General features: G+C 35.5%; 1 protein-coding gene across 4 annotated transcripts in view; it reads left to right on the plus strand.

Annotated features, from left to right (window-relative positions):
- LOC126829850 (ATP-binding cassette sub-family C member 4) overlaps window positions 1-18,381 on the plus strand; it is a 40,123-nt gene extending 21,742 nt beyond the window's left edge. For 2 of the 4 annotated variants that reach the window (XM_056102997.1, XM_056102998.1), the window contains exons 14-29: window positions 676-762; window positions 1,125-1,221; window positions 2,020-2,256; window positions 3,014-3,160; window positions 5,291-5,328; window positions 5,811-6,058; window positions 8,561-8,637; window positions 9,092-9,242; window positions 9,985-10,221; window positions 10,968-11,074; window positions 11,733-11,927; window positions 12,556-12,711; window positions 13,720-13,809; window positions 15,312-15,484; window positions 15,917-16,022; window positions 16,832-18,381. In XM_056102997.1, the coding sequence (XP_055958972.1) occupies window positions 676-762; window positions 1,125-1,221; window positions 2,020-2,256; window positions 3,014-3,160; window positions 5,291-5,328; window positions 5,811-6,058; window positions 8,561-8,637; window positions 9,092-9,242; window positions 9,985-10,221; window positions 10,968-11,074; window positions 11,733-11,927; window positions 12,556-12,711; window positions 13,720-13,809; window positions 15,312-15,484; window positions 15,917-16,022; window positions 16,832-17,152 (2,467 nt within the window). In that variant the 3' untranslated portion in view covers window positions 17,153-18,381. Of the gene's footprint in view, window positions 1-675; window positions 763-1,124; window positions 1,222-2,019; window positions 2,257-3,013; window positions 5,329-5,810; window positions 6,059-8,560; window positions 8,638-9,091; window positions 9,243-9,984; window positions 10,222-10,967; window positions 11,075-11,732; window positions 11,928-12,555; window positions 12,712-13,719; window positions 13,810-15,311; window positions 15,485-15,916; window positions 16,023-16,831 lie in introns of all 4 variants that reach the window. The other 2 variants (XR_008789086.1, XM_056102999.1) reach the window with 1 other exon arrangement.
- Window positions 18,382-20,598: the final 2,217 nt, after the last annotated feature.

Raw genomic sequence — 20,598 nt, forward strand, 5'->3', positions numbered from 1 at the left:
TACAGTATTATATGAGTTCCGACCCACTTGTGTCAATTTCTAGGTCCCAAATGTTAGCGATTTAGCTCCTTTAATGTATTATACGTGTATAAAAAGTGATTTACATTCCATTTTTAACATGCTTAGTCCATTCTGTATGTTTTTTTATTCAAAAAAAAATAATAATTTGTCATTATGATTGAGCCATTTTAAATTACATCCACATTGTATTGTGGTATATGTCTTCCTTTTTTTCATTACAAATGGTGCTAGAAACCACAGATTACACGATTTCATGTCGTGTATTGGTTTTAAAATGTTCATTGTATCTTAAATATTGGATATTACAACTGATTACAATCAATTGAAATAAACTGATTGTAGCTAATCAATATAGATTACAATCAACTTATTACAGGTAGTTGATATGGATTACAATCAATTATAATAATCTGATTCTATGTAGTTAATATATATTAGAGTCAGTTACAGTAAACGACTGATTCTGGGTAGTTAACATATATACAATCAATTACAATAAACTGATTCTAGGTGGTTAATATAGATTACAATCAATTGCAATGTAGTCAACATAGATTACAATCAACTAATTATTGTCAATATAGATTACTAACATTAAAACAGATCTGTTTTTGATGTGAAATTTTAGAATTGTTTTTTGGTTTGTATTTTTAGGGCTGTTTATCAGAATTGTGATATTTATCTTATTGACGATATATTGAGTGGAATGGATGCCATGTCGGCAATGTTGATATACAAAAGGTAACCATTTACATCCTTAAATTTCTCCATCAAATTCTTCAGATCGCTGGATCAATTCCCAATGTTGCATCTTTTCACTTATATTTACTTCAAAATTAGGAAATATTGTTTCTAAATTGTATATTTTAGATATTGTTTGTATATTTAGTTGTATTTGTATACTATAGATATTGTTTGTGTATTTTAGATCTTGTATGTATATTTGAGGTCTTGTTTGTATTTTGTAGATCTTGTTTGTATATTGTAGATCTTGTTTCTATATTGTAAATCTTGTTTCTATATGTTAGGTGTATTTGTATATTGTAGATCTTGTTTGTATGTTGTAAACCTTGTATAATTTATATTTTGTTTGTATATTGTAGATGTATTTGTGGTATATTAAAGAGTAAGACCAGGATATTGGTAACAGATAATATGCACCATGCTAGAGTAGCGGATAAGTTAATTGTCATGTCAGATGTAAGTATTGTCAAATGTAAAAAAAGAAATGAAATAAAATGGGGTTTAACATCCTACTGTTCTGCTTCGATTGGGCTAATGAAGACGGACATACGCCATACAGGGTGCTATGAGGTAAATTTTGTCCGGGCAGCAGCACTATGGCCTACTCTTATATCGAATTCCAGCTGCCAAGGGATCATTTACATGCAAGCCAATGTATACATGGGACCTTGTCTTTTTTTGTCCCATCCGAACGACTACACAGCTGTCCTTGTCAGGCCCTTCATCCTGCACCACTGGCAAGGGGAAACCACGTCGGAAAATCTTGATGAACTTTCTCAGCCAATGCATGGATCGAAAACACACGACCTCCAGGCTAGCGAGCCAGCGTCTTACCCACTTACCCACCGTGGATCCCCTATAAAATAAGATGTTTGAACCATTGATCTGCCATATTCTAGTGGCTGATTAGGAAAGTGTTGCTTAGTTCAGTTTTTGAAGAAGAGGAGTCAGAAATGCTGCTGTACAGGCAAAATGTTCCTCCCTAACATTGCAAAATTGACCTCTTTGACAAACATGCGGACATGGCCATTCAGGCAATAACACATTGTGACATTTGGGGACATATGTCCAACCCCACATGGAAACATCAAAAAGTGGAAGATTTAAATTGTTGATGATATTACTGTGAAATGTTTTTATTTATTATAAACATTTATATCTCTGCAAGGTAACATCAATTAATGTGGAAAAATTTGTTGATGATATTGCTGTGAAATGTTTTTATTTTTTTAAAAACTATTTATATCTTCACAGGGTAACGTCAATTATTGTGGAAAATTTGATGATCTAGAGAAATGGGGAATGAACATCAACAACTTTTTGTCGGCAGGATTTTATAAAAATATGGATGTTAGTAAATTGATTGATATGTCGCCGCCATTACTAAATGAATCTGGAAGCAGTAGCCTAGCAACATCAGTTCCATCCAATCAGGATACTCTAAAAGACAGTTTAAATGGTTCATTGGAAGTGTTACATCATGAAGTCAAGGTATTAACATAAAGAGTATTTGCGTTCGAAGTGGAAGCATTTCGATGAATATCTTGCTAGGTCGTAACAGTTTTTGTTTTTCAGGAACATGCATAAAATGTTTGCCATAATATCATAATTGATAGAGAGAGAGAGAGAGAAATGTTGTATAACGTCCACTCGAAACAAACTCGGGAATAACATATGATTCAATATTATTTCAATAACTCACTTGCGATTAGGGGTCTTTAGTAGTGGAGGGAACTGAAGGACCCGGAGAAAACCAACAAGGTTAGAAAGGCAACCCTACTCCTTGTCATGTACAACCGATGAATCAAAACCACGACAGTTGACTCAATGACAGGCCTTATGATACAACACGCACCTGCTAACCATTCGGCCATCCAATCCCTGATAATTAATGTATTGGACCTTAGAATTGTAAAAAAACAACAGCAACATTTAATTTGGAAGGAGTGTAATTCAAAAACAAAAGATACTTAGTTGTGTTTCTCAAAAGCTTTGACGTTTTGAATAAAACATAGATCCATAAGAACTACAAATAAAATTGCCATGGTCATATTTACTAATCTAGATTGACTCGCAGTGAAATTGTCTGACTATAGATTTATTATATTTTATTTCTAGATCAGTGGCACAAAATCCAGCCTGACAACTATATGTATATCTAATGTTTTACATATGGTGCTATTTTGTAAAATAAGGGAAAATTCCAGACATTTAGATTTTAAAAATGAAATAACTTGTTTTTTTGCAGGATCCATCCGATGCATTTTTTGTTGGTGAAACAGAACCAAGCCACCATTCTACGATCCCTACAGGCAGCATTTATAAACATTACTTCATGATTGGGGGAGGAATGTGTGGGGTGCTTTTATTCATTATTCTGTCTATATTTGAACAGGTAAAGTAGTTGTCTTATAGAATTGTAGACTAACATCACTATGGCAGTAGACATTTTACATCACTGACATCACCATGACAATAGACATTGTGCATCACTAACATCATAATCACTAACATTACCATGACAATATACATTGTGTATCACTAACATCACCATGACAGAATATATTCTATATCACTAACATCACCATGACAATAGATATTATGCATCACTAACATCACCATGACAGTAGATATTCTATATCACTAACATCACCATGACAGTAGACATTTTATATCACTAACATAACCATGACAGTAGACATAATTATTACATCACCATGACAGTTAGATATATGTAAAGATCAAATAAAATGTATACCAGGTATTTATGACAATTATATGACATAAATTTACTCATTGATGTGAAGCGTAAAAGTAAGGTGTTAAATGTCTCTAAATATTTGGTGGTTATTTTGAAACAATATAGGGATTGATGAACAGGCATAGTCTATATTATCAGCCCCCTTTCCCTGAACATGAAACCATCAATTGAATATTATGAATATTTAGCCTTGACATGCAAAAAAAAATACAAAATTTTTATAAGAAAGTACAGCCTAATTTGTTAGTCATGTCAACTCCTAAAATGAGAAGTGGTATCAGGTGTTTTAGAAACAATTTGTCAGCCATGTCTACTCCTCAAATGAGAACTGGTGTCAGAACTTCTATAAAAAAAGCAAAATGTCAAAGAGGCTGTTTATGGCCATCCCCTTGGCCGTATTGGATTTATATTACTTGCTTGGTAAGAATATTATTTAATTATCATGGACGTACAAGACAAAGGTAAGTTTGGGTTTTCTTTCCATTGGCTGGCTTATATATAGTTGGTGCAGATATAATTTTGCATGGCTGTTTGAGAAAGGTAGTATTAGTTCAGTACAAGCAGGGCTTTTGTTTTGGTCATGTTTGACAGTTGTATAATTAACTAGGTGGTCAAACTATCACCACAATACAATTAAGTTGATAATAACTCTCTCAACCACAATGTCCCAAACTTTTTAACCCCTGTCTCTGCTTTGAGGCCTGATGCATGCAGGGCTACCTTGTTCTTCAGATGGAATGAAAAACAAAGTTGGTCTGTGTACATGTTGGCATGTATGTAAAAGAACCCTTGACAGTTGTAATTTGATGAAGATTAGGTGGAAGTTATCTCCCTTGTACTGCACACATAACCACTGAAATTACAAATCAGAGGCCTGTTAGCGTAGCAGTGATGTAAATATGTGGATGTGCTGTGTGACTTTTCGTATATCTAGGGAGACACCCAGATTGTTCTGTCTTGTATTGTCTTGCACTACAACTTGGGTATCATATTTTTGTGCTGTTTTAGTAGGAGTTTCTGTATTTAATGTTTAGTTTCAAACAATTGTTGGAAAACTGTTCAAATTCGTTGATTAGATGATGTAACTGTTTAATTTCCCGAGCAGTGTTGAATAATTAATTGATCTGTTAATTACTCAACACATTTTAGGTGGAGTATTATTAAAGTCTTCGCCTAAATATATATAATTACCTGGTTTACGGTTTTCTGGTGACACCATTTAACATATCAAGCAATTCACAAAACGGTACCTGTGTACCTCCAGGAACTTGTTCAGGAACATATACCCTCAGGAACCATAGATCAAAAAATAATTTTTAGCTGCAATTACCAACTTACAATTTAAAAACTTTTGGAGCAAAATCAATTCATATCTGACAGCTTCACATTAGAATAACCTCCCTACTTAATTGAAACAGTATCCATCCCTTTTAAATCATCACTGAAAACTTATCTGTTCTGACGCTATGTTCAGTATTGTGTTGTAAATGTTGCTGGAATTGTAGAAAACTGAATTTGCATGCGCTACGAGCATACAGTCAGTGTGGAACAGTGCTATACAAATGTTCACATTATTATTATAGCTAGGCCAGGAATAAATGTTTCAGGAGTAATAATCTTGTATTATCATATCAGAAGAATTAAAACAAAGTAAACTTACTTGTTAAATTCAGTTACAGATTTACAACAATATATTTAAAACATCACATTTGTTTATATTTATATTTAACGTGCAAGAATTAAATTAGTCAATTTATTTTTCAGGGAAGTTTTATTCTTTGTGAATGGTGGTTAGCTTATTGGTAAGTTTCAATATTTCAATATTATATAATATCAGACAGCGTTTTTTCATCCAGGTCCCCTGTCGTGCACCACTGACAAGGGTAAGCAAGGCTAGAGGATTACGCTAGCTCGATCAACGTAGTTGCTTATGACTCTTACAAGTGTATGTTTAATTAATAGTTTGACAACAGTTTCTGTGAGTATTTGGTCAAGAGATAAGTACTACATGAACGAAAAGAAAACATCTGCTACATGTACTTTCATTATATTTGTTTTCGTGTATATGCTTTTAAATTTAGCCATGTTTTATTGACGCATATCAAAAGGATCAGACACAAGATTCAAAAACTTAGAGTAGCCATTTCCATACATATTGTTTTAAACGTAATTCTATCCAAACAAGATAGCGAACCAATATATGGTGTATTGTTTAACTATTTAAATGTTTGTATCAGCTAATAAATAGAATATGCTTTTCAATTCAGCCATGTTATATTTCTAGGGCTGAACAATATCAAGACATGAATACTACAAACCTTGTCAATACCACCATATTTGGACCTGCCATTTTATCACTGGATGCCAGAGTCTATATCTATTTAGGAATAGTATTTGTTACCGTGGTGATTGGTTTTCTTCAAGCAGGATTATTTTTCTACATGGTGCGACGAGCAGCTCAAGTTCTACATAACATGGCGCTGATATTATTGATGCAAGCTCCTATATCTTTCTTTGATATCAATGGCATAGGTAAGTCATTTGTTGGTTGTACCTTTTATCAATCAGACATTTGTTTCAGTTGGCTGTTATGTATCCATGGAAACAATTTAACTTTGTTTTTGGTATATGATTACTATTCTGGAGCATATCTAATAAACCATGCAGTATATCTTTATGAAACTTCAGTGAAATGCCTTTTGCTGATTAGAAATTTCTCATTTTAAAGTGAAAATGAAATGAAATGGAGTTTAACCTCCTTCTTTTCTGCATAAATCTGGCTAATGAAGACAGGTACGCGCCATATAAGTGTGCTATGAGTGAAATTTTGGGATATCTAAAATATACCATTGATGGTAAAGTGGTCTATGTCATATTGGATGTTTTTATTAGCATTACCCTTATCAACTTGGATCACTTTCATAATTACATTACCTTCAAGGTGATTATAAGGGTGTCTCTGGCTGGTTAGCATTAACCAAGTATTGCTGTTTACATGTATATATTGTCTTGTTATATTTCATATTTTATCATTGATTGATAATGACTAGAGATGCCTAGTTGATATGTCGCTCAGTAATAAGCAGAGAGAGAGAGAGAGAAATGGGGTTTAATGTCCACTCGACACAAACTAGGTCATTTCAGGACTAACACATGGTTCAATTTTATTTCAATAATTCGCTTGCGCGTAGGGGTCTTTAGCCGTGGGAGGAAACCGGAGGACCCGAAGAAAACCCACAAGGTTGGACAGGCGACCCTACTCCTTGTCACGTACAACCGGGGAATCGAAACCCCGCCAGTTGACTCAATGACAGACCGTATGATACAGTGCAGCGCGCACATGCTAACCATTCGGCCATCCACCCCCCCCCCCCCCCAGTAATAAGCAGTAATTATATTCCATAGAATTGTGACCTGTATAAAATAAAGCAATATGTTTCATATGTTATTGTTTGTAGAAATGTAGGATAATTAGATGAAAATGAGCAGCTATACACAGTATAAAAAATAATCAGTGTAATATAGTTATCTCCCTTGACACATCAAGGGAGATAATTTATTAACTTGTGAAGTCAGATCACCATTAATTTCACGATTGACTTTAAGGTTAATTTTGGTCTCTTTGCCCAGCTCTAACTTTCCTCCAAATTTTAATTGGGCTGAGCGATTTTCAATACAGACAGAGCAACATGTCTTTGTTCCAGATTTTGTATGAGGTTGACCACTGAACTTTTAAGATACACAAATTTGTTGAAGATGCATATATATAGAACTTATCATCATAACCAAGTTCTTAACTCTGTTATCCTTTCGTCTCTAAATTATGGTCAATTCTATAACAAAAAATCCACAAAAATGACCATGCAAAAGGGGAGAAAAGGGAGAGAGAGAGAGAGAATTGCTATAAATGACGAACTATAGGTTGTGGGTTCTGAGATGGTGAAATTTCGTTTTGGTCTGCCTCCATAAGTATAGTTTTCTCCCTTGACACATCAAGGGGAGATAAATTAAAACCTTTTAGATTTATGATAGAATGTGATATTTGTTGTCTAGCTTTGAGGAAATTTATGTTAAGTTATTTCCAATTGTGGTATGAAGAATTCAGTTAATTATTTTAAATAGTGAAGTGATTATACATGAGTTGATCCAGAATGGGGGAATATGATAGAGGTCTATATATATTCTGGTTGAATATACTGTAATTTGATATTTTTAGTTAGTTATCTTCCCCTGGATCGAGTTCTTCCATAACATTGTCGAGATCCTTGATTGATTGTTCCGGAATTGAATTCTCTCAATCCCAAATATAGTGACAACGCATGCAGTAACTGAATAAGAAAATATCTCAACCAACCTTAACAGCTGAAATATATTTGGGCAGCAGAGGTCGGCTCGCTTTCTAATCAGACTTTTACCTGTATCCTAGAGACTAGGGTAGTAATTGTAAAGAAGTTAAAAATGATAGTGGTCTTAGTGATAACATTATGTCAAGAAAACGGATGTGTACCTACATTTTTTGCTGCCAATATTATTAATTTTAAATTATCTTCAAAATTTTATAATCGTTAAATTTTGAACACAGTTCGCCGAGTTATTTTTCCATTCACATTTTTACTGGGTTAGCTTTGTACATGTGTATATCAATGGTATTGAAAAACAAGTAGACTATATAGCACACACTGTATAGTACTCTGTATAACATATCCCTGTCTTCTGAGTAAGACATGGGCATGCTAGTTCCTGGGGTTGACCGATAAAGTTTTTCAGGATTTTCTGGTGTGGTTTCATCTTGTCGGTGTTGCAGGACGAAGTGCCGGACAAGGAAATGTATAGCCATTTGGATGGGACGGAAAATCAAGGTCGCATGTATACATTGGCATCTACATAAAAGATGCCTTGGCAAGATAAATTTCCCTCATAGCACACTGCATGGTGTTAAACCCTATTTCATTTCAATTCATTTCTGTATCCACAGTTGCCGTGTATATTTCTGTTTGGATTATCTCCCTTGTAATATTAGTATTATAATTCTAGGTGCTGTATTAAGCAGGTATTTAAGGGATGTATGTATCGTTGATGCCCTACCAGCTCTATTTTTAGATTGTTTACAGGTAAATACAGAATTTCTCCTGACGATATTTTATGACTAATAAAAATTACGATATATCTGAAATATATCCAGAAAAAATGATGCTGTTGTAGATTCTTTATATTTTATTCATTACCTGGTCTATTGTTGAAATAGTTTACACAATACCGATAACTTCCAATATATTCATTTTGCATTATCTATTTTTGAACTATCATAGCGAGAACTGCCAGCCCATGATCTAAATTGTACATAATGTATCTTTAACAAATATTCGAATACAAATAGTTTTGCAAGGCTGTTCGAACTCACTGTTTTTGTGGTAGTTGATGTCAATTTACACTAATGGAATTTAATATGATAATATTAGTTACATTAAAAAATAAACAATTTTTTTTTTTTCTAGAAATCTGAAAATGCACCACCGTCAAACAGTCTGTTAAAGATCCATGCTTACATTTTGTTTTATGTTTCAGTCATTTAGTGTTCTGTTTTCAACTATGTTAGTGGTTGGTGTGACTAACTATTGGTTGTTTCTGTTGGTTGTACCATTAACTGTTGCCTTCCTCATAGCCAGACATTATTATTTACATTCAACCCAGGATGTTGAGAGGATCGAATTGGCTGGTAAGTTGATACATAGGTGGACAACACATGTAGGGTCCGTGAGAGGGGGACAGCTGGGACACTTGTCCATGGGCCTGGAGGCATGCTGAAGAATGTTTTAAAAAATTTGTTGGTATAATTAATAAAAAGAATACCCTGTTACTTAATCATTAGGTAAAAGACCACCGGTGACTTTTCTGAATGTGGATACCTAGTGGCGTGGGTAGGATTAGAACTGGATTCTGTCAGTCCACTTTTTTGGGGAAAAATTGGTGAATTAAAAACTATAAACTACCTGACCGGGCTGTGGAGCTCCAGCCCGTCCTCATTCCGTTTGAGGTTCTCTACACCATCAGGGTATCCAGGCCCTGGCAGGTAATTGGGATCTAGTAGTCCAGGCCAGGAGAACTCTACAATGATGGTGAGTGTGCCAGTATCGCGCTCTGCCATCAGTGATCATGCACATGGTTATCGATCGCTCTAGGTAAGCTGATTGGTATCCAATCTTTAAAATGAAACTGACAGCTAAGTTTTTGCCAACCTCAGTTTCTGTGTTTTAGCATAATGACATCCAGTTACTCAAAATAAATACCAAAATGATGCTAGAGACCATGCGTCTTTCAAAAATTGTCGAGTCGGGGGGGGGGGGGGGAAACAATTTAGATCACTCTGTAGTAACAATAAAGCATCCCCACAGAAATCTCTGTATCATTTTTGACCAATATGAAGCCTATCAGATTTGGAATGTTCTATTTTTTTTCAGCTAAAGGAGCTGTTGGTAGTCATGTGGTGAGCAGTATGGAAGGTATACAGACGTTACGCTCGTTTGGTGTAGAACAGCGTTTCTTACATAATTTTGATGTGAACCAGGATCGCAGCACCGCAGCCTGTTATTTACATCTAGCAGCCAATCGTTGGTTTGGAATGAGAGTTGATTTAATTGGTTTTCTGTTAATAGTTGGTGTTGTCATTGGTTCAATTCTTGTCGTTAACTATCAAGGTAAGATCATTTAACTTCACAGAAAATTAAAAGAAGTATCATCAAGTTCTTTTAACTTCACAGAAAATTGAAAGAAGTGGCATCAATTGGTCCAGAAGGGGAAAGCACATTTGTCACCATTTTATATTCATTTGACTTCGATTTCAGATGGGGATCACGGTGGCTAAGTGGGTTAGACGCTGGCTCACTAGCCTGGAGGTCGGGTGTTCGATCCCTGCATTAGTTGAGAAAGTTCATTCAGATTCGCCTGGGTGGTTCCCCCTTGTCAGTGATACAGGAGTGAGGGCCTGACAAGGACAGCTGTCTAGTCGTTTGGATGGATGAAAAACCGAGGTCCCATGTACACATTGGCGTGCACATAAAAGATCCCTTGACAGTTGGAATTCGATGTAATAGTAGGCCATAGTGCCGCTTCCCCGAGAAAATTTCCCTCATAGCACACTGTATGGCGTATGCCCATCTTCATTAGCCCAGTTTGGAGCAGAACAGTAGGATTCTAAACCCCACACAGGGGAGGGCAAAGCCCCCCCCCCCCATCCTGTGAAAAAATTGTCGACCCCCAATAATATATATCTACATTGTCCGTGAATTTTACAGCACCCCTGAGAACACTTCCCGACCCCCTCATAGCCCTGAGCTAGTTACGGCCTGGGCTGAAGCTACTTCTTAGAATGTAGCTTCTCTTGGAAATGACCACCAACTGAGTGTGTCATCAGCGACTATTTTGTATATTTTATATATTTCAGGAGCACCAATACATTCAAGTGTAATTGGATTATCATTATTTTATGCTCTAAATTTGCTCAATGTACATCAACCTGCCATGAAGAAATCAGCTGCTGTTCATTTTAAGGTTTGTATAAAAAAATTATCTTTCAACAAATGGACACTTTTAGTACCAGATTTATGGAGGGAAAAGTTGGACAAATATCCCTCATACCCCAAACCCCCCATCCATGTACAAGACCAAAAGTTCCATTGGATAACCGAGAGATTCTAATTTAGATTTGAAAAATAGGATGGGTCCTCATTCAGTCCACAATCAGTGTCCCCATTTTAGTTTCTGGCTGTTGCATTCGATAGAATCTCATTTACACCAAAAAGGGATCCATGGATAATTTTTGACTTTGGTTAGCTACCACAGTGGACCAAACATTTTATTTTTTTTTAATTCCTTAATTCAGTCCCCCCCCCCCCCCCCCCCCCCGCTCCCAATTGATGTGTCCTGAATCCCCAAAAGGTTAATGCGGTCCTGATCATTATTATGGTTATCTATGTTAAATGTCTGATCAACTAGTACTGAGGGATGTTGGATGGTCGAGTGGTCTAAGGTGTGCACTTTAGATCATAAGGTCTATCATTGAGTCAAGTGGCATTGTACCATATGTTAGTCCCGAAACAACCTAGTTTGTGTGAATGTTAAATAGTATTTCTATCTCTCTCTCACCTATACTGAAATCTTATACAAATACTGGAATATTGTTTTTAAGTGTTTTTATATCTAATTGTAGATGAGTTCCGTGGAGAGATTATTTCAATGTTATCAGATCACACCAGAATTAGATCTATCTGAAACAGATATTAAACCTTCGTTAAACTGGCCTCAATATGGTATTCTAACACTAGAGGGTGTCACTCTCACACAGACGTCAAAGGGGCCAAATATATTAAAGAGCGTTTGGTGTTGCATTAGAGCGGAGGAAAAGGTGAGAACTATACTTATTACTGTAAGACAATGAAATGAGGTTTAACATCCTACTTTTTCAAACTTACCAGTCCAATGAAGATGAACATACACCATATGTTCTCTTTGTGCAATTCAAACTGTTAAGGATTCTTTTACATGTACGCCAATGTCCATAGGATCCAAGTTTTTCATCCCATCTAAACAACTAGACCTATCCTCCCAGCACCTCTGTCAAGGAGAAAACATGCTGGAAATCCTAAGGAACTTTCTCAGCCAACACCATGATTGAGATTTAACGACGCCATCTTGATGTGTTTTTGACAAGGAAATAACAATTGTGCTATCTTTTTGATAAAGTCCAGGCTAGACCAGTTACAACAGTCTTTATATTAAAGTAGTATATATTTTATAAGATATCTCAACAATCTGTTGTGCCTTTATATTGTCTGTTGAACTTTGAACCTTGTTTGTATTATGGTCTGTTGAACTTTAAAACCTTCGTCTGTATTTTTATCTGTTGAAATTTGAAGCTCCATTTCCAGGTAATCGTTCAAAACAATTCCTAGTATTGGTGAAATATTAGGGCACACATTAATAATAACTTTTTAACATTGCCAGGTAAAATTGTCTTGTGTTATATTTTTCAGATTGGTTTGTTATTTAAATCCGCTGCAGAACAGCAGGCGTTTATCAATGTTTTATTTCGGATGATAGATTATCTGGGTGTTGTACGCATAGATGGTGTAGATATACAGAATATCGCGTTACCACGGTTACGAGATAAAATAGCCATTATACCACAGGTTTCTACAAATTTATAATTTAATAATAAACTAACACATGGTTCAATTCTATTTCAATAATTTGATTGGGAGTAGGGGCCTTTATCTGTGAGAGGAAACCGTAGAACATGGAGAAAACCCACCAGGTTGGACAGGAGACCCTACTCCTTGTCACGTAGAAGTGTGGGCTTGAAACCATGCCACTTGACTCACTGACAGACCTTTTTATAGAGACCACTAGACCACCCAACCCCACAATTTAATAATGAAGTTTGAATGTGAGTTATCAAAAAACCAAAGATGAAAATAATATTTGTCTTGCTGTCTTCCTATATAATTCTTTACCCTTAAAATCTCCACAATATATTACTTTTCCCTTAAAATATCCACATTATTACTTTACCCGTAAGATCACCACAATATATTCTCTGCAATATATTAATTTAACCTCCAATTGTATTACTTTCCCTTAAAATCTCCACATTATATTACTTTATCCTTCTTAAAATCTCCACAATTTATTACATTACCCTTAAAATCTCCACAATATATTACTTTACCCTCCACAATATATTACATTACCTAATATTACTTAAATTCTCCACAAAAGATTCCACATACAGAAATTTAACCAAAGTATTGTTTGCAATATACAATTCTATATTGATTGATTGATCTATATGATCAATCTGATTAAAACACAGATCCTATTTCGTTTCGTTTTTTTATAGTTCAGAATTCGTTTTACGTGCCTTTACTACACTAGGATCTGGAAGAGTTGTTATATAACCCACATTTAAGATGATGTGAGGGATTAGCCAATGAAGCGGTCTGTTACGGTGCACGGAACTGTGAGCAACCCACTAGAAACATCAACGCTGATTGTTTAGTCAAATGCCTGACATCATAGGGTCAAAAGTCACTTGTATGACCTCTGAGGCAACCTTCCACTACAACTGGTCAGGTCTTCATCTAGTATAGACCATCGAAAGTATGTTAATCAGATTGTTATATGATTGTACATTTCAGAATCCAACGTTATTCTTGGGAACAATTCGACAGAATCTAGATCCGATAGCTCGATATACAGATGCTCAAGTATGGAGAGTCTTAGAGGAGGTGTGTTTTATTTATTGGAAATTTACGTTTCGCCCTTAGTAGGCCTACTTCTGCTCGTGGGTGGAAAGTGAACGCCCCTGTCACCATATCCTTGTAAATGCTCTGTATTTCAGAGTTTTAGGAAATTTTTTCAAACTGTTCGGGATTGTTCAGCTAATCATTAGAAGCAACTCTTGTCACAATTCTGTATAATCCATCAATTGTATGTGTATTTATTGCCTCTGACCATGAAATCCACCTTTCTGACCATGAAAGCCATCCTTCTGACCATGAAATCCATCCTTCTGACCATGAAAGCCCCATTCTGACTATGAAAGCCACTCTTCTGACTATGAAACCACCCTACTCACCATGAAAGCTACCCTTCTCATCATGTCTCAATCTTGAGCATGAAAGTCACCCATCTGACCATGAAAGTCACCCTTCTCACCATGAAAGTCACCCTTCTCACCATGAATTCCACCCTTCTCACCATGAATTCCACCCTTCTCACCATGAAATCCACCCTTCTCACCATGAATGCCACCTTTCTCACCATGAATTCCACCCTTCTCACCATGAAATCCACCATCCTTCTTAACATTTTTGACCATGAAGTTCACCCTTCTTACTGTGAAATCCACCCTTCAAAATGCTGCTGATGGGCATGTATTTTTTTACTTGGTAGTTCTAGTGTTAATTAAGTGATAGAACAGTCTCCTTTAAGAGGAGGATGATGGTTGTGCATTGGGTAGAGTACTCTGTTAGAATGATTAAAGATGCATTAAGTAAGAATTTGCTAAAGAGCTGACAGTTCTCGCTATTCTGAGTGAAGTTATGAGTGTTTGAAGTTTTGATAAAAAATAGTGAAGTCTCAATTTTCATTGCTAACATTGCTGGGATAATAAACAAATTCTTGATTATCCATTTTTAGAATAAATTATTAAATGTAAATGGCGATCAATTTTCAATCCATTAACTATCACAACCATCCATTGCTCTAGAGAGTTGATTATGGGCTTGTCATGTGAATAAATGTAATTAAAGATACATTATGGGAGATAAGATAAAGAGATGGCAGTTCTCGCTATAATAGTTAAAAACTAGATAGTGTAAAGGTAATTTCCTGAAAATTTCAGTCAAATTGATCCACTATGAGCCGAGAAAGAAGCGGGTGAAATTTTTGCATAGTCTCGGTCATCATTACTAAAATCATTAATATAAACAGCATAGTCTTGATTATCCACTTTTTCTAATTTAATTATCAACGGCCGTTAGCGGCATATAGGAATCTAATCCAGCCAACATCGAAGGCTAGCCTTGACATCGAGAGTTTATTATGGTCTGGATAAGATAATTAATGTCTAATTGATAATTTAGATAACATTTCAGGCCTAAAGAAAGACTTGTAATAAGCAGATTTTGCTCTTGCATAATGCATGTTTAACAGACATATCTGTAATAAGCTGGTTTTCTCTTCCATAATGTATCTTTAATGAAGTATTATATTTGTTGTTTTTTAGGTGAATCTGTCATCGTTTGTAGAATCTCTACCACAACGTCTGTATACAGATATATCTTCTATAGTTGATCTCTTTACCGTTGGACATCGTCAATTATTCCGTCTGTGTCGAGCCATGTTACGACAGAGTAAAATAGTCATTTATGAAGAACCATCATCCAGTTTAGATAACAGGTATTCTTAATGATTAAGTTTAAAAGGAGGAGGGGGCAGGGTCCATGACTGGACATGTCACATGGCATGTGTTATTGAGTTCTTGTATTTGATGTGTGGTTGGCACTTAAGAGTCTGTCAGTATGTGACATGGATTATAGCACATTATAAATTTTCATATTATTATTATTTATTAATATTTTACATTGTTTATATTTCAGATGTAATGCTCTAGTGTAACACATTGTTTATATTTCAGATGTAATGGTATCATAACACATTGTTTATATTTCAGATGTAATGCTAGGATATAACACATTATTTATATTTCAATGCAATGCTATGAACACATTGTTTATATTTCAAATGTAATTCTATATTGTTTATATTTCAGATGTAATGCTATGATATTTTGTATTTTCAGATGTAATGCTAACATATTTTTTATTTCAGATGTAATGCTATAATATTGTCCACATTAAAAACCCGATTTAGTCGCTGCACCGTAATTCACATGTCACATTTACCAGATACTGTTGTAGATTATGATAGAGTTATGGTAAGTCACAGTTATAATATACATATTTCTAGAATAATTTGTAACACTTCTAATTTAGATTTATAGTTCACATAGCAAACAGCTAGCTGGTGGCTTATTTTCTTCTACCCACTAGCTGGTGGATGATTAACCCAAGAATACCACCCACCCATTAACTAGTAGATAGTGACCCAAGAATAGCTTATAGCTTATGGATATTCCCCTTAAATTTGACTTTGATTGCCCAGATACAAAATCTTTGAATTAAATAAAACCATTTGGATGCTCAATCGTTATGTGAATTCACTTAAAGATGATTATGTAAGAGTTCAATCTGCCTATCGCATCTCTTTCATTTGGCAACATTAATTAGACATTTACACACATGCCAAGCCTATATTCAACTCTCTAGACCATCCAATGGTTTTGATTTTCAAGGGATTTAAACATAATTGCCCATTTATAATTAATTCAAAAATGGATAATCAAGACTGTTATTATTGTAACAACAGTAGCAATAAAAATAGAGACTACACTATTCATCAGGCATCCATAACTTTGCTCAGAATGAAGTAATTAGACTGACATTTTCAACATATTCCCTTTTCATTATCTATTTTTTAATTATAATAGCTACAACTTTCAGCTCTTTAAGAATAGTTCAAGAAAGATTGCTAATTATATAGTGCTACAATGCTGATAAACCTTTGCAGTTTTTGAAATTAGAGGTGTTTTTGTGCAATGGACATGTCCTGAGATTGTTCATTAGAACCCACAAAAAAACAATATAATTATGTTAAAATATAATAGAGCAATTGTTTATGTTTCAGATGGTATCCGATGGACGAATACAGGAAGTGGATTCTCCGCATCTGTTACTTCAGAATAAAAACAGTCAGTTTTATAAATTAACGGAGGAACTTGGATTATCGCAGATGGACAAATTACAGCAGATTGCCCGCGATAAATACGAAAACAAACCGTACAGGTCTCCCCCAATTAATCCCGATGATTTTGATGATAATATAGTTCCGAGATTGGATATACGTAGTCCAAACAACATCAACGTTATTCCGTCCTTCCATTCCTCTCGTTTAGTTGGTGTGCTGAACCATCTGCCAACCAATAAATTCTCAACCAATCGTATTTGATTTTTAAACCAGAAATAAATTCTCCACCAATTAGAATGGATTTAAAAGTTCTCCACCCATCAGAATGGATTTAAAAGTAGAAATAAATTCTCTACCAATCAACATGGATTTAACAATAGAAATAAATTCTCCACGAAACAAAACTGATTTAACAGAAGATGTAAATACTCCACCAATCAAAATGGATTTATCAGTAGATGTTAATTTCTGTTCCAATCAGATTGGATGTACCAGTAACAGATTTGGTGTGAAAATGTATAATCTGTTAAAAAAGATTCTCTGTTTTGTATTTGGTTGATTCAAAATATATTTTCATTGACTATAATTATTTTTCTAATGTGCCAGATAAAACTATTATATAAATGGGTTTTTTTAAAACACACATCAGCTGTATTATGTATCACCAGCATTGCCATCAAATTTGTTGTGCATTTTGATGGCATCTCTTTGGTGTAAAATAGCCTGGTTGGTGCCATTAGACACTATTTCATTTTATTTGATGGTGCCTCAGTATATGAATTCCAAAAACCTAAGCGTATACCACAATAAATATAATTAAAGATGCATTATGTAAGATTTAGATAAACACACAGTCGTTCTTGCTAGTAGATAATGAAAAATGAATATCTTGAAAATTTCAGTCTTGCTTTTCAAGTGCCATTGTTACATTAATAATCAAACTCTCAATTATCCATTTGAACTAAATTATTAAATGGCGATTGTATTTCAGTCCATTCAAAATCACGACCATGGGGTGATCTAGAGAGTTGATTATGGGCTTGTCATGTTAATAAATGTTAAGACCTGCAATAGGCAGATTTAGCTTTTACATAATGTATCTTTAAATTAATAGTTTTAGGTGTAAAAACCTTTTTATATATTTTTAAAACAACATTCAGATAATACTACAACATGTCATATTATTTGAAAAATAAATCTTACTAACCAGAGTGATTAACAAAATTGATTTGCAATGAAAAACGTTTTACTTATCAGGTTTTAAAAATGTTTTAAAAATGCAAATGGCCTACTTTTAGCAGTGACAAAACAACTATAACAATATTGTCTTCATTAGCCAGTCAGAGCAGAACAGTAGGATGTTAAATTTCATTTCATTTTGTTATTTTCAGTAATTTTTACAGAAATATTTTAAATGTCATTTTGATACCATGTAAATATTTGTATGATTATTTTATATTTATACACAAAAATATAATACAGAAATCTTTTGTATCGTTTTGTTTTTAGCCCAGGTAATAAGGCAGCTTCATTGATAATAAGACCTATCTGATTACAGCTTGGTTGTTGATAATAAGGACTATATCACAGCATGGTTGATAATAAGACCTATCTGATTACAGCATGTTTGTTGATAATAACAGCAGTCTGATCACAGCTTGGTTGTTGATAATAAGACTTATATGATCACAGCATGGTTGATAAGACCTGTCTGATTACAGCATGGTTGTTGATAATAACAGCGGTCTGATCACAGCTTGGTAGTTGACAATAAGGCCTATATGATCACAGCATGGTTGATAATAAGACCTATCTGATTACAGCATGGTTGTTGATAATAAGACCTATCTGATTACAGCCGGGTTGTTGATAAGACCTATCTGATCACAGCAGGATCATTGTCTGTAAACTAATTGTCAGCAAGAAGAATACATAAATATCAACTACAATTTGTCTGAATGAAAGTTTGATGTTCAACTGTCGACCTAAGGGTCAAACATGAGAGTTCTTGGGGCTGTTTTAGATTAGTAAATAATCATTATCCCGGTATTGGAACTTCGTGGAATTCCAACTGCAAAGACTTTGTGCTGGTGTCCCCTTGTCAGTGGTGCAGGACAGAGGGTCTGGGTTGGAAAACCGAGGTCTCGCGTGCACATAAAAGATCCCTTGACAGAGGGCCTGGGTTGAAAAACCGAGGTCCCGTGTACACACTGGCATGCACATAAAAGATCCCTTGACAGTTGGAATTTGATATAAGAGTAGGCCGTAGCACCTCTCTCTGGACAAAATTCCCCCCATAGCACACTGTATGGCGTATGCCCGTCTTCATTAGCCCTGTCCGAGCAGAACAGTAGGACCTTAAACCAAATTTTATTTTATGTAAAAGATATTTTCACAAATATTTTATTGTCAATTATGGAGGCAGTGAGGTGCTTGTCTCGCCATTGGGGATCCAACGCATGTTCGATCCCTGCACTGGCACGGAAAAGTTCATCAGGATTTTTTACATGATTTCCGCTTGTCAGTGGTGCAGGACAAAGACCTGACAAGGACAGCTGTCTAATCGTTCAGATGTGACGAAAAATAATGAGGTCCCATGTATACATTGGCGTGCGCGTAAAAATTTACCTCATAGCACACTGTATGGCGTATGTCCGTCTTCATTAATCCAGCCAGAGCAGAACAGTAGGACGTTAAACCCGATTTCATTTCATTTCATTTCAAAAACTAACTGACGGTAAACAACAATCAGCTCACAGTAGATTCATAAAGCGAGTCGATTCAATAGAAAACTGCCCTATCTGATGAATGCATTCATATCTTAAACCACAGGATCTGCTACTTTTCAATCAGGTCATATTAGTACATTGTATTATATAACACAATGGTAGCAGACATGTATCCAGAGTGGGGTAAGGACCCTTCCATGCTCTTACATTCCTTATGGGAAGCCACAATGGCCGGGTAGTTAAGACGCTGGCTCGCTAGCCTGGAAGTCGGGTGTTCGATCCCAGCATTGGCCGAGAAAGTTCATCTGGATTTTCCAACGTGGTTTCCCCTTGTCAGTGGTGCAGAACGGAGGGCCCTGTGTATACATTGGAATGCATGTAAAAGATCTCTTGGCAGTTGGAATTCGATATAAGAGTTGTCGATAGTGCCCACTGTATGGCGTATACCCGTCTTCATTAGCCCAGTATAGGAGCAGAACAGTAGGACGTTAAACGCCATTTCATTTCATTTCATTTTACATTCCTTATGATGTGCAGCACATTTGGTAGACCCCCCTCAACCAGAGATGAGAGAGAGAAATGGGGTTTAACGTCCACTCGACACAAACTAGTTCATTTCGAGACTGATATACAGTTCAATTTTATATCAATAATTCCCTTGCGTGTAGGGGTCTTTAGCATTGGGAGGAAACCAGAGGACCTGGAGAAAACCCACGAGGTTGGACAGGTGACAGGAATCGAAACCACAGCAGTTGACTAACCATTCAGCCACACAACCCCACCAACTGAAATGAAATGGGGTTTAAGGTCCTACTGTTCTGCACTGACTGGGTTAGTGAAGACGGCATACGCGAAACAGTGTACTATTTGGGTGATTTTGCCCGGAAAGAGGCACTACGACCTATTCTTATTTTGAATCCCAATTGTCAAGGTTTCTTTTAGTGCACACCATGATTACACACTGTCCTTGTCAGGTCC

Source organism: Patella vulgata, chromosome 8 (genome assembly GCF_932274485.2).
Source record: "Patella vulgata chromosome 8, xgPatVulg1.2, whole genome shotgun sequence".
In the NCBI taxonomy this organism is placed as follows: domain Eukaryota; kingdom Metazoa; phylum Mollusca; class Gastropoda; family Patellidae; genus Patella; species Patella vulgata.